The sequence below is a fragment of the Panthera leo genome, chromosome C1 (assembly GCF_018350215.1).
Source record: "Panthera leo isolate Ple1 chromosome C1, P.leo_Ple1_pat1.1, whole genome shotgun sequence".
Classification (NCBI taxonomy): domain Eukaryota; kingdom Metazoa; phylum Chordata; class Mammalia; order Carnivora; family Felidae; genus Panthera; species Panthera leo.
Genome location: NC_056686.1, coordinates 74,696,348 through 74,710,420, shown reverse-complemented (window position 1 = coordinate 74,710,420; position 14,073 = coordinate 74,696,348). Strand labels below are relative to the sequence as shown.

Here is a 14,073-nt window from a genome sequence, read left to right as displayed (position 1 = left end):
TTACCTACACTTAATTTCTATTTTCACAAAAAATTTTAAACTGTCACACTTACCCGGAAAAATGGGTGCTTTTTTACATCCTCTGCATCTTTCTCACCAGCTCCAAGTCGCCGCTCAGGATTTCTTCGTAATAGCTAACACAATATAAAATATAAAAGTTAAAATAAAACCAGTGACTTCGTTGATAAAGATTCTCATAACTTGCAAAGATTTAGATGTTTTTTTTGGTATGTGTTTGTCTAAACCATGCAACATCTATGAACTAAAAAACTTCTAAAGTTCTAATTGGGTTCTCCCGGGAGGGTGAAGAGTTAAGTCTGGGGAGCCACCCCTGGAGCCAGAGATGTCGTGTCCCCCTCCTCTTTAATTTCCCGTTGCAAACAATAAAGGCCTTTTCTGCTATAAAAAAAAAAAAAAAAAAAGATAAAGTTCCAACTGGGAAATGTCCTTCAATAAAAGAAATTTAAGCAGTTTATAAACCATTAGCTCTTACCCTTCTCATTATTGATATGGCTTCTGTAGATAAGAACCTTGGATACCTTACTTCATCATTTACAATACTGTCAAAAACTTCCTCTTCATCATCACCAGGAAAGGGAGACTAGAAAAAAAAATCTCTAAGTCAAAATGAATTTCAATACTGTAAAACCTTATCACCTATCCAAAGTACAGACAAGAACCAAGTAGTGAGAAAAACAAACAAAGAACTTACCAAAACACCAAACAAGAAAAGACTGTGAGAAACCACAAAAGATACACAACAGATCTATTATACAGAGGATATACCATATACTCTTATTGAAATCTTCATCTTTATTTCACAGACTTTAATAACAAACTTGGTTATATTATACAATATCATTTTTTCACTTAATTTAATTCCATTCTATTTTATTTAATTCACTTTTTCATTTATCTGGCCAGTCAATATTTTGAGTGCATACTAGACAGTAAAAATTATTTAGATAATCAACATTTCTCAAGAAGCTCAATCTTGTGGAAAGACAGAAAAAAATGGGTAAAGTAAATATGGTAATAAGTGTCACCATAGAGAGAAGCTCAGAGTTTGTGAGAATACATCTGATATGGATGTACTTTGAATTTCACAGTCAATCGCAAATTAATTAGCAAAACACAATCAGAGATCTGCAGGCATAATGACGGCACTAAGTAGCAGCTGCCAACAAAATTCAAGTCTTAGGGGCATTTCAGTTAGCAGAGTATTATTAAAATGTTGCTCATATTGACAGGAATGACCCTAAGTCATAAAAACATATTTAAATTACATTCAGTATAACAATTTGATGCACAAAATGATAACTCTCAAATATATTGAAATGTTATTATGAAATATGACTTACTATTTCAGAATTTGAAATGACTTAGATTTGGTTGCTTGTTTCCTGTAAAGTATTAATGAATAAGAGCCAAGCAGAAAGCAGTATCAATGGAAAGGGAAGAATCTTTGACTTGAGGAATCTATGAAAATGAATTTAGAACCCAACCTCCTAAAGCTGAGCTGCCCATCTTATTGCTCATATGTAAGGAAATTTCACACTTTTCATTTACTGAAACCTTAGCTCATTTACGCACTCAAAATGAATAAATCAAATAGATAAATGAAGTAACTACTATGTGAGATAATATCATTTCTTTCTGGGATTGAGATAGCAGCAAATTAGAGAAAAATTCCTTTTCACAAGAATTCTCAATCAGAATTTCAAGTGGTAATACAAAACACTTTTGTCTATTTGATCAATTTTGTATTTAAAAAATGTCACTTTATAAATCCCTGAAGAGTGAAGATATACCCACATATTCATTAAGATGTTAAAGTTCTTTGTTTCTGCAAATAGATTATAAATTAACAGGATGAACAATGGAATGCTAACAAGTATGTTTTAAACAGATATAAAAAGAATTCAATAGTCTGTTCAGAGATGTCAAGAGTGCAACTCCAATATCTAAGTTTACTTAAAATTTCTCTGATGCTTCAATTCTCATTTGGCACCAGGAAGGGGAATCTGGTCCTTCCAGTCCTCAAAACCCATACAAACACAAATACACGTTTGAAAATGCATGATATATCCAGTGAATTTTCAAATCTTTGTAATAATAGAGTAATTAGACATAAACTTCAGCCAAACCTGACTTTTATCACAGTTAAAAGTTATTGCTAAAATTTTACCAATGTTAAACTGGTAAATTTAAAACTATCAAGTACTGATGAGTTTTAAGTTTAGTTCTTTTCCCAACTACCCTCTTACAAAGGTGCTAAAGAGAAAGGAAACTGCAATAAGCAATTGTGAAGGAATAGCTGGATCCACTGTCTTTTATATCCTAGTAATTAACAGGTTAATCAATTAGAAGCTCTTTTTAAAAATACAGAACAGGAGCTTCTTCATTTGCTCATTGCCAAGTTTTCCCGTCACTGTAGAAGAGGAAGCAGAATCAACTGGATCTTAATTGTAGTATTCTGCAATAAATTCACATTTTTTGCCTGTCAGAGCTAATATGGAGAGTCAATTTTAAGCAAGCATGTAATTTTTGGTAACCTAATTAAATCTCATACATAAATGAATACATTAAAAAAACCCAAAGCAACAAAACTATTACTTTGAAAAAAGGTATGGGGTGGGGGGAAGTTCAAGTAGGTCAGAGCTTACAGAAACAACTATTATGAGTACTTCTTCTTCTTCTTTTTTTTTTTTTTTTATTATGAGTACTTCTGGCATTCTTAGAAAGCAAAGACCACTGTGGATTAGGGATAAAATACATCTTTCCATCTTAAAACACTGTATAGCAGCTTTTCTAGATAGAGGTAGAAATTTTACTAAATCACTGGTCTTAAGAATAGAAATAAGGTTAGGTGGATTCTATACCCTGAGGTAACAAAGCATAATGGTTTAGGGATAGGAAACCAGAGAGCCAGAGTTAAAAATCGCAGCTCCACCACATGAGAACTCTGTGACTTTAAGCAAGTTATTAACTTCTTTGTGTTTCCACTTATACACCTGAAAATGGGCCCAAGACTAGTACTGAGCTCATTAAAGGCTGCTGAAAAATTAAATGAGCTAATATTTATAAAGCAAATAGGATAGTGCCCGGTACATGGTAAACATTTTAATTAGCTACTTCTTTTCCTCCTTTCCTAAATATCCACTCCAATATAACATACCAAAGTGGCTGTCATTTGGATGGACTAAAATACTTTATTTATATGAAATAAGTGCCATTATATGACAATACAGGGTAAAACTTCAGAAATTTCTGACATTCAATAATTTGGTCAATCATTTATTCAGCTACTAATTTATTCATGCCTAGAATGTACAAGGAAGGTTTTTGGTACTGGGAAAACTGCAAAACAGTGAACCAAATTCATTTTTTTTTCATCCCAAGATCATCCCAAGATCAAACTGTAAGCAGTTTTCAGTTACTTGTCTAAATATTTACCCTTTCCCAAGTCCAATTTATTTTGACCAATGCATTTATTTTGACCAATGTATAACTGACTTTTTGTTACAGGTATAGAGTACATTCTTTTCATTAGTCTTTCTGTTATTCCCTATGAAATGATCAATTATATATGATCATGTCTTAAATTCATAAAACACAAATAACTACAGCATACTGAAATACAAGGTATGATTTTCAAAGTTCTATAGATAATATAAAAACCTAAAAAACACAGTGAAGGTAATATAGAATTTCAGGCAATTACTAGTATATTATAAATGTGTATACACATTAAGTATGTGTAACTTAAGCTCCACTTATGCAGGAAACATATGAAGTCATTTCTCAATGACATATTTTGTTCTTTCCTAATTTCTCTCTCATCTATTTTATACTGCTTACCTCACCAACGAGCATCTCATATATAAGAACACCAAGGCCCCACCAGTCTACAGCCCTTGTATAGGATGTTTCTGTTAACACTTCTGGGGCAAGAAATTCAGGAGTGCCACAAAATGTGCTTGTTCTATCTCCATATCCCATTCCTGAAAAGGTAAAATTTAAGCATTTGTTAGCAAAGAAAAAAGTCTAGACCAACAGATAAAAAATTAGACGATATCCTTAGGAAGCAAAATTAAAGTTCCATTTGTGCACGGTGACCAAACTTAAGATATACCAGACTTCTACAGAAAATGTTAAGGACTGGTACAGAGAAAACTGTGCAACAGTAACTCTATTATTTAATTAATGGGTAAAAATAAAGAAGTGCAATTTTCACACTTTATTTTATTTATTTTCTCTGTCATTACAAATGATGCTAAGAAGTTACAAGAAAAAAATTGATTCTGAGCTTCAATTTTTATCATCTTTTCAATTCAATCTTTAAAATATTTTATCTGGTTCATTATAAAAAATAACATTTAGTTTGGAGAATACCAAAATGCAAACCCTTGGATAAGCAAGAGTTAACCACCAAAACAACCCTGAAGAAGAAAAAACAAAACTGGAGGTATCACAATCCCAGATTTTAAGTTATACTACAAAGCTATAGTAATCAAAGCAGTATGGTACTGGCACAAAAACAGACACATATATCAATGAACAGGATAGAAAGCCCAGAAACAAACCCACAATTATACGGTCAATTATTCTTTGACAAAAGAGGCAAGAATATGCAACGGGAAAAAGTCTCTTCAACAAATGGTGTTGAGAAAATCAGACAGCTACATGCAAAAGAATGCAACTAGACCACTTTCTTATACCATACATGAAAATAAACTCAAAATGGATTAAGGACCTACATGTGAGACCTAAAATCATAAAGATCCTAGAAGAGACCAATTTCTCTGGAATTGGTAGTGGCAACATCTTTCTAGATATTTCTCCTGAGACAAGGGAAATAAAGCAAAAGTAAACTATTGGGACTACGTTGAAATAAAAACTTGTGCAGAGCAAAGTAAACAATAAACCCAACTAAAAGCCTACTGAATGGGAGAAGATATTTGCAAATGACATATCCGATAAAGGGTTAGCATCCAAAATATATAAAGAACTGATACAACTTGATACCAAAAAACCCCACAAATAATCCAGTTAAAAAACAGGCAGAAGATATGAACAGACATTTCTCCAAAGAAGACATCCAGATGGCCAAAAGACACACTCAATATCATTCATCATCAGGGAAATGCAAACCAAAACTATAATAACATATCACCTCACACCTGTCAGAATGGCTAAAATCAAAGCCACAAGAAACAAGTATTAATGAGGATGTGGAGAAAAAGGAACCCTCTTGTGCACGATTGGTGGGAATGCAAACTGGTGCAGTCACTATGGAAAACAGTATGGAGGTTCCTCAAAAAATGAAAAATAGAACTACCTTATGATCCAGTAATCACACTACTGAGTATTTACCCAAAGAATACAAAAACACGACTTTGAAACCATATATGCACCCCTCTGTTTACAGGAGCATTATTTACAATAGCCATAATATGGAAGCAGCCCAAGCACCTGTCAGTAGATGAATGAAGACTATGTGGCATGCATATGCGCACACACACACACACACACACACACACACACACACACACACACACACACACAATGCAATATTACTCAGCCATTAAAAAGAATGAGAAATGTTTCCATTTGCAACAACATGGAGGGAACTAGAGAGTATAATGCTAAGTGAAATGAGTTAGAGAAAGACAAAGACAAATACATATGATTTCATGCACAAGTAGAATTTAAGAAACAAATGAACATAGGGGGAAAGAAAGAGAGATAAACCAAGAAAGAGACTCTTAACTATAGAGAACAAATTGATGGTTACCAGAGTTGTGTGGAGAGGGTGGAGGGGATGGGTGAAATAGGTGATGGGATTAAAGAGTACACTTATCGTAATGAGCACTGGATAATGTAAAGAATTGTTGAATCACTATATTGTACACCTGAAACTAACATGACGCTATATGTTAACTATGCCAGAATTAAAATTAAAAAGTTAATAAAATAAAAAAGGAGTTAACCAATGGTGCCATATACACATACAGTATTAATCTTTTAACTAGTTCACAAATTTATATTTCTTATAATTTAGTTTAGTAAATTTTGTTTAGTTCATAATTTTAATTTTATTTATCATAATTTAGTAATATATTAATCAAATACACATTCTACATATTGAATATGTCTCAATATATTCTAAAGTGTTAAAAGCTCCTTATAATCATCATCTTAGGTAAGAATTTGAAAGAAAAGCTCTCAATTCTAAATTTTAAAAGGTATGCATTTATAATGACTGAAAATCTCAAATGAACTTGGGAGTCTATGGACCAAGATTTGAAGAGCGTAATTAAATACCTTAGCACAGAAGGGTGGAAAAATTTGTTTTTGCAAAATTTCTTTAACATTGTCACACTTTTTTTTTCTTCAATAAAATATTATTTTTAAAAAGAGCTGATACAGTATCTACATAGGTTCTACACGAACCTTTTACGTGACTTGGCCAAGATTAAAAAAATGTTAATTAAGACCAAAATAGAACTAATATTTCTTGATTTTTATTTTATGCTTTGATAAAAACCAGAGGAGATTACAAACTCCCTATTTTCAGGATAAAACTACTCTTAATTTTTTGTTTCGTTTATAGTTGTAGTAGTAGTAGTATGAAATCTGTCACATTTTAGTGTAGTATATATGTCAACTGCAGTAGTTATCATATTTCATTCATTCTGGTAAATTTTCTTATCCTGATATTTTTATTGTCATTTATTTATTCTTTTTTTTTTTTTTTTTTTGAGAGAGAGAAAGAGAGAGAGAACACATGAGAAGTAGGAGGAGAAAGAATCTTAAGCAGGCTCCACAAGCACAGAGTCTTATGTGGGCCTTAATCTCATGACCGTGAGATCATGACTTGAGCTGAAAGCGAGTTGGTTGCTCAAAGCGAATGAGTCACGCAGCACCCTTGTCCTCGTATTTTTTTTTTTTAATTTTTTAAACATTTATTCATTTTTGAGAGTGAGAGAGACAGAGTGTGAGCGGGGAAAGGGCAGAGAGAGAGGGAGACCCAGAATCCGAAGCAGGCTCCAGGCTCTGAGCTGTCAGCACAGGGCCCAATGCAGGGCTTGAACTCACAGACTGCGAGATAATGACCCGAGCCAAAGTCAGATGCCCAACCGAGCACCCAGGCGCCCCTGTCCTGGTATTTTTAAAAAAAGGTGAAAGTAGGCCCAGTTGGCTAGGACTTCAAATTGGTTAAACTCCAAGGAAGGAGTTAACCACAGGCTCTTAAGAGTCAGAAAAATCTGGGTTTAAATTCCTGCTTTGCCACTAGTTAGAAAGCTTAGAAAAGCTATCTAACCTCAAAGGCTAGTTTCCTCATCTATATGCTGGGGGTTAACGCTACTACCTACCATCACAAGACTATTAGAAATTAAAGGAGATCATGCATATGAAGAATTTGGTAAATTTCTTGGCAATTATTAAGTGCTCAAAAAATGTTATTAGTACCTACATGGCAGGTTGATTTGCTGGACAAAAAATCTAGAGACAGGAAAGTTGAAGAAGCTATTAGTTTTTCAAAACAAGAGGACAGCTGGCAGTAGTAGAGGGGAAACGAAAAATTTAAGAAATATTACGGAGGTAAATGTCAGCACATTTTGGTCATTAACTTGATGTGGAAAGAGAACAGAGTCCAGGATGATAGTACATTTTCAAATAGGGAGACTGTGAGAAGATTGTGGCACCATCAACTATGAACTGGACTACCTGAAGAAAAGAACCTATTTTTGGTTGTATAATGTTGGAGGTACCTATGCATTATTCAACCAAAGCTGTCTAGTAGACAGTTGAATATTTATGTTAGGAAAGGAATAATAGATTTTGGAATCATTAACCTATTATTTATAGTTAAAAACTAGCAATGATGAACAACAGGCTAAGGACAAACTGAGGAACAAAGGCATTTAAATCAACGGTGTTTAATACAGGAAAGTCCAATAAGAGGAAAAAAAGTATTACTGAATTCAAATTAAGAGGCTGGTGGGTAACTGATGGTGATATATTTACAAAGTTCACTCATTTATTCATCCAGCTGCTTATTAATTGAATATTCACTGAATACTTAAGATGTGCCAAGCACTATACTGTGCTATGAAAACAAAGCCGAGGAACAAGAAGCTTGTGCAAAAGGGGGAACACAATGTTCATTACAATGCAATGTAATGAATTAAATGTCAAGATAACAATAACTATTTACTATATGTTAGACACTGTGTCACATATATCCAATTCTTGAAATACTCTTAAAAAAGAAGTACTATATTGATTTTATATTTGAGGAAACAGACTCAATGAGATTCAAAGTAACTCATCCAAAGACACAGCACGTAAGTGGCAAAGCCAGGGTTCAAACCTAGGACTGTATGGAGCCTAAACCTACAGTCTTTATACTTAAGCCAGCTCTGATTCATATTTCCCCAGTTTACTTATTTACTTTTGAATATATAGACAAGATTCTGAGATATATGCATATTTTCTTCCTATTTAAAAATGTTAGCAGTTTTAAGAAGCTGGACAGAAGTCATTAGGCCTATGTAATTTACTTTGTACAGTCCCAGCAAAGTAAAAAAAAAATTGGTGGCCTAACCAATGCTTTCTCAAGTAGTGACAGAATTTATTTTTTTAGAAAGAGAAAGAGGGGGAGAGAGAGAGAGAGAGAGAGAGAGAGCAAGCATGCGCACGTGTGTGGGGGAGAGTCAAGAGGGAGAGGGAGAGAGAATCTCAAGCAGGCACCATGCATAGCGTGGAGCATGGGAGATCATGACTTGAGCCGAAATTAAGAGTCGGACACTTAACTGACTGAGCCACTCAGGCGCCCCCATACAAAGAGGATCTTAGGTTTTACATTATGATTTCTGAAAACCTACCTTATTCATAACCACAGAATGCTTAATAATGTGATAATCAGATTACATGAACAGTGCATAATGTCTTAACAAAGAATAAAGTTAAAAATACATTTTGCTTTCCATAGACAAAGTTGAAAAATACCAAAGTACAAAGGAATAGTAATCCATTAGAAAAGGAACTTTAAAATATCCAATTACCTTCTTTGCAAAGACCAAAATCAGCAATTTTCACAAAGCCCTCTGTATCTAGCAATAAGTTATCCAATTTCAAATCTCTGTTCAGGATAAAAAAAAAAAAATGCAAAATGAAAAAAAATCAATAAAATCAGTAGATAATGTAGGATAAAAATAATTTCAACAGGAGCTGTACTTTTTTTTTTTTTTTTACTAAAAATGAGTTTTTCATGTTATGATCTGAGATTTAAATATATTACAAATGTTCACTTTTCTTCCTTTTTATTACTCTACATAATATAATGTCTGAATAATTTTCTCCACTATACAGAAAAGAATGTTTTTTAAAAGGAATGTTTTATCTATTTAAATATGTATTTTAAAGCGTGGAAGGAGTTCAAGTATTTTTAACTTTGGTTTTATTAATTTGTTATTTGTGATAGTCTGACTTGGACTAAGTTTGAAGTTCTTCTACACACCATCTGTAAGAAAAGACTGTCAAGGTATCAAGAGGGCAGTTTTAACCAGCCTTATTCTAAGAGAATAATGCGAAATAAAGAGAAAGCTATCACTGACCAAAACTGATTAAATTAAAAATTGATTAAAAATTAAGTTAAAAATATTTTATCCTTTGAGAGTAAAACAGGGCCATGAGGAAACACTCACCTTGGATATATTGTTAGAAGTTTGAATACACTGATGTTTATGGTCTCCTTACTAGCCTTCCTGAATTTGTCTAGTCTAGAGCAATGCTATTCAAAGTGTGGTCCATTGCTTGGCTGCTGGGCTATTATTTGTTGCTAGTCTGCAACTTGATAAGGAGCTTATATTAGTACATAAGGCAACTGTGTCACCAAGTACAGTGTTTAGTTGACAGCAAGACTTAAGGAAGCAGGGTGATGTTTTATACTCTGGTACACGCTACTTATTTTATCATGGACAAATTCTGAGTAGTATTGGTCTATCAAAGTTTTCTGCAGTGGCTCAGCTGGATGTAAAATATTCACCAGAATGAATATTGTTAGTGAATTTTGTTATCAGAGCTCAACTTATAATCTGACTATTTTAATTAGGTAATGGGAAGAAGAATAGGAACAAAGAGGTTCATCACATAATTATTGTGTAACTATTTCTTTCAAAATTGGAGTTTAAAATTTTTAGAGGTCACTTATCATTTGAAAGAGAAAATTAAAAAGCTGGTTAAACACAAAATATCCTTAATTATTTTTAATTCAAATTCACACCAAAATAAGCCATTAGAAAGCATCAAAACTTTACTCACCTATAAACAATTTTGTGTTCATGTAAATACTGCAACCCAAGAACTACACATGCAGCATAAAATCTGTTTGAAGAAATAAAAAGATGTTCAATAAATTCCACTGCTGTTGAATCCCAGTTTATAATTTTATGCTCCAAAGCAGAATTCTGTAGTAAACTAACTTCACAAGTATTTATTTAGTCCCTAGTATATGCCAGACACAGTAAGACATGTCCTAACAATCAGGGATAAAATTAAAAACTAAGAAAAATACAATGTCTACAATGGGAGCCATTAACTTTGCCTGTCACTAAAGTCCTCAGAGTAGACATTTGATCTGGAAAAATACAATTTACCACAAGGGCAGAAGGACAGTGTAAAAGGCAGAACTCTCAGGGGGGAAATACAGGGCATTCCCTAGGATGGAAAGCAACAGAGGTGTAAAAGGCACCTGTGGTAACCAATAACAAGTTTTTTGTGGCTCAAGTAAAGAATGGGGAAGAAGTGGGAGACAAGGCTGAAAGGACAGCCTGGAGTCAAGTTGTGAAGGACCCTAAGTGCCATATTACGGATACTGAAATTTCTATTTTCAGCGGTAGAGAATCACACCATTTAGGTCAGAGCAGAACGATCACATTTATGTTAGATTTTTCTGAGGGTAGTATGAAGGCTGGAGTAGAAGTAGGTAGATACCCAGAGGAAAAACAAACAGATGAGGCTATTGTGGTAGCACAGATGGGAGACCATGAGAACCTCCAAGGTAGTGGCAACAAAGAGAATAAAGAGATGGGTTCAAAAGAAACTTTAAAAGTAGCACAAGACTGGTGTCTCCCTAGCAGCAGAGGATGAGGGAGAGAGAAAAACTTAAGATGACTCTTAAGATTTCCTTAGTGTAAAGAGTAATAGGTAAAGAGACAGAGAAATAGCCAAAGTTTTGTGGGGAAAATGAGGTTGACTTAGGTTGACTTTGAATGGTCTTGGAGCTGGTGAAGAAATTGGGTAAATGGGTTTGGATCTTAGGCAAACTTGAGTCCAGCTAGAATATTAACTCTTGAGGAATAGGACCATGAGGGTCTTTTGCAGTATTTATCCTAAATGTTTAGAATAATGCCTGAAACATGGCAGGCTTACTAAATGAGAAGGGAGGTAATAAATACATGAATTTAAAAATGCAGATGTGTTTTCAGTGCAGAATAGTCTATAAGGAAACACTTAGGAGAATCAGTTTTTAATTATGCAAGTAATACATAGGTATTTTCTCTATCAAGTACACATAATACCTCTGGCCCCAAAGCACAATACTTCATTCATCCATCTATCCATCTCACCCCAGTGTCACTACCATCTATAGAGATAACTAACTACTCTTATTGGTTTGGTGAATGTTCTTCGAACTCTTAGAATGCACACGTAGATAATTTAGCTATGTCATGTGTTCCCTTATTTAACAAAAAATGGGATGATAATTTGGAAAAATTTTAAAGTGCAAGTATTTAGAAATATTTAATTATACATTAGATCTTACATAATTATTTGTTGAAAGTTTAAAGAATTTAGCTCAAGTCCCATTCAAACAGATATGATTCTAAAATTGCTTATTTTTATACATAAGATTTTGGTTAACTTATTTTGGTAACAAAACAATATTATAACAATTATAAAAATACCTTGATTTCTCTTTTATTTCATTTTTTGTAAACAAATCACCCTAATGACACCCAACAAATAATGGGTATATTGTTTAAAATATATATTTCACTAAATGCTTACTATGCTATGTGTCAGGTATATGTTACATATTTTCACTTATTAGCTTATTTAATCTTCAAATCAAAGCTTTAAATCTCTTACAGAAACATAATGAAGCTTTCAGAGAGAGTAACTACTCTGTGTAAAGGTACAAAGCTAGGAAACAAACTATTTTTGATACCACAGTCTCAGTCAATAAAAATTCACTGATCACCTAATATGTGCAACCACACTTCCAGGTGTTCCACTAATATACAGAACAGACATCCTCCTCCCTTTTAATGAGGGGAGATAGACAATAAAAAGATGAAAAATAAATAGATGATTTCAGGTAGAAATAAAGTGCTATGGAGATAACAGAAAACAGCGTTAAGACTGATCTGATTTGGACATTAGTGATGTAGTGGTATTTTAGATAGGGTACTCAGGAAAGGATTTCAAAAAAATAACATTTGAGGTGAGATCTGATCTAATCCAATGGGATCTAATCAGAGTGAGGTACTTCAAATTTGAAATACAGCAATGTAGCATTTTATTCTTTATATACATATTTTTTAAATTTTTTTTTAACGTTTTATTTATTTATTTATTTATTTATTTTTTTTTTTTTCAACGTTTTTTATTTATTTTTGGGACAGAGAGAGACAGCATGAACGGGGGAGGAGCAGAGAGAGAGGGAGACACAGAATCGGAAACAGGCTCCAGGCTCCGAGCCATCAGCCCAGAGCCTGACGCGGGGCTCGAACTCACGGACCGCAAGATCGTGACCTGGCTGAAGTCGGACGCCCAACCGACTGCGCCACCCAGGCGCCCCAACGTTTTATTTATTTTTGAGACAGAGAGAGACAGAGCATGAACGGGGGAGGGGCAGAGAGAGAGGGAGACACAGAATCGGAAGCAGGCTCCAGGCTCTGAGCCATCAGCCCAGAGCCCGACGCGGGGCTGGAACTCACGGACCGCGAGATTGTGACCTGAGCTGAAGTCAGACGCTTAACCGACTGAGCCACCCAGGCGCCCCTATTCTTTATATTTTAATGTTTGAGAGAGAGACACACACACACAAAATGAGTGGGGAGGAGCAGAGAGAGAGGGAGACAGAGAATCTGAAGCAGACTCCAGGCTCTAAGCTGTTAGCACAGAGCCCTACGTGGGGCTTGAACTCACATACTGCGAGATCATGACCTTAGCTGAAGTTGAATGCCCAACCAAGCCACGCAGGTGCCTCTATTTTTTTTTTTTTTAAGTTTATTTACTTTGGGGGTGGGGGGAGAGAGAGCGAGCGAGCATGCACTATCAGTGTGCAGCCAGACACAAGGCTCAATCTCAGAAACCACGAGATCATGAACTGAGCTGAAACCAAGAGTCAAACACTCAACCGACTGAGACACCCAGGTGCTCTGGAATTTTATTCTTGTATTTCATTGGGCTTAACTGTTTCATCTGTACATGATTTGTATTCTCAGCAAAAACAAAAGTTCCTTAAAGGAGAACTGTATTTTAAATTTCTTTTAAAAGGGGGGTGGGGGTACATATCAAAACAAAAACAAATTCCCATGTGCAGGTGGGACAGGCTAGGCATAGTCCAGATGCTCTGGTTTTAATTTTTAAATATTCAGGAAATGCCTTTTACTTTCTGGCTTCTGTCTCCATTTTGAAAGTTTCACTAACCATCAGAAATAATCTATTTCTTCCTTTTTTTTTTTTTTTAAATGTTTATTACTTATTTTTGAGAGACAGAACGAGCATGCGCAAGCAGGGGAGGGGCAGAGAGAAAGGGAGACACAGAATCTGAAGCAGGCTCCAGGCTCTGAGCTGTCAGCAAGAAGCTTGATGCAGGGCTTGAACCCACAAGCCAGGAGATCATGACCTGAGCCAAAGTTGGACGCTTAACTGAGCCACCCAGGCACCCCAAGAAATAGATTTCTTAACTATAGGGAACTGATGGTTACCAGAGGGGGAGGTGAATGGGAGGATGGACTAAATAGGTGATGGGGATTAAAGAGTGCACTTATG

General features: G+C 34.7%; 1 protein-coding gene across 6 annotated transcripts in view; it reads right to left on the bottom strand.

Moving 5' to 3' along the window:
• Positions 1–14,073, bottom strand: part of PKN2 (protein kinase N2) — a 129,236-nt gene that overhangs the window by 2,837 nt on the left and 112,326 nt on the right. For all 6 annotated transcript variants that reach the window (XM_042952655.1, XM_042952659.1, XM_042952657.1 and 3 more), the window contains 5 exons: positions 10,333–10,395; positions 9,075–9,151; positions 3,862–4,004; positions 494–601; positions 54–134 (listed from right to left, as the gene is read on the bottom strand). In XM_042952655.1, coding sequence (XP_042808589.1) covers positions 54–134; positions 494–601; positions 3,862–4,004; positions 9,075–9,151; positions 10,333–10,395 — 472 coding nt within the window. The remainder of the gene's footprint in view (positions 1–53; positions 135–493; positions 602–3,861; positions 4,005–9,074; positions 9,152–10,332; positions 10,396–14,073) is intronic.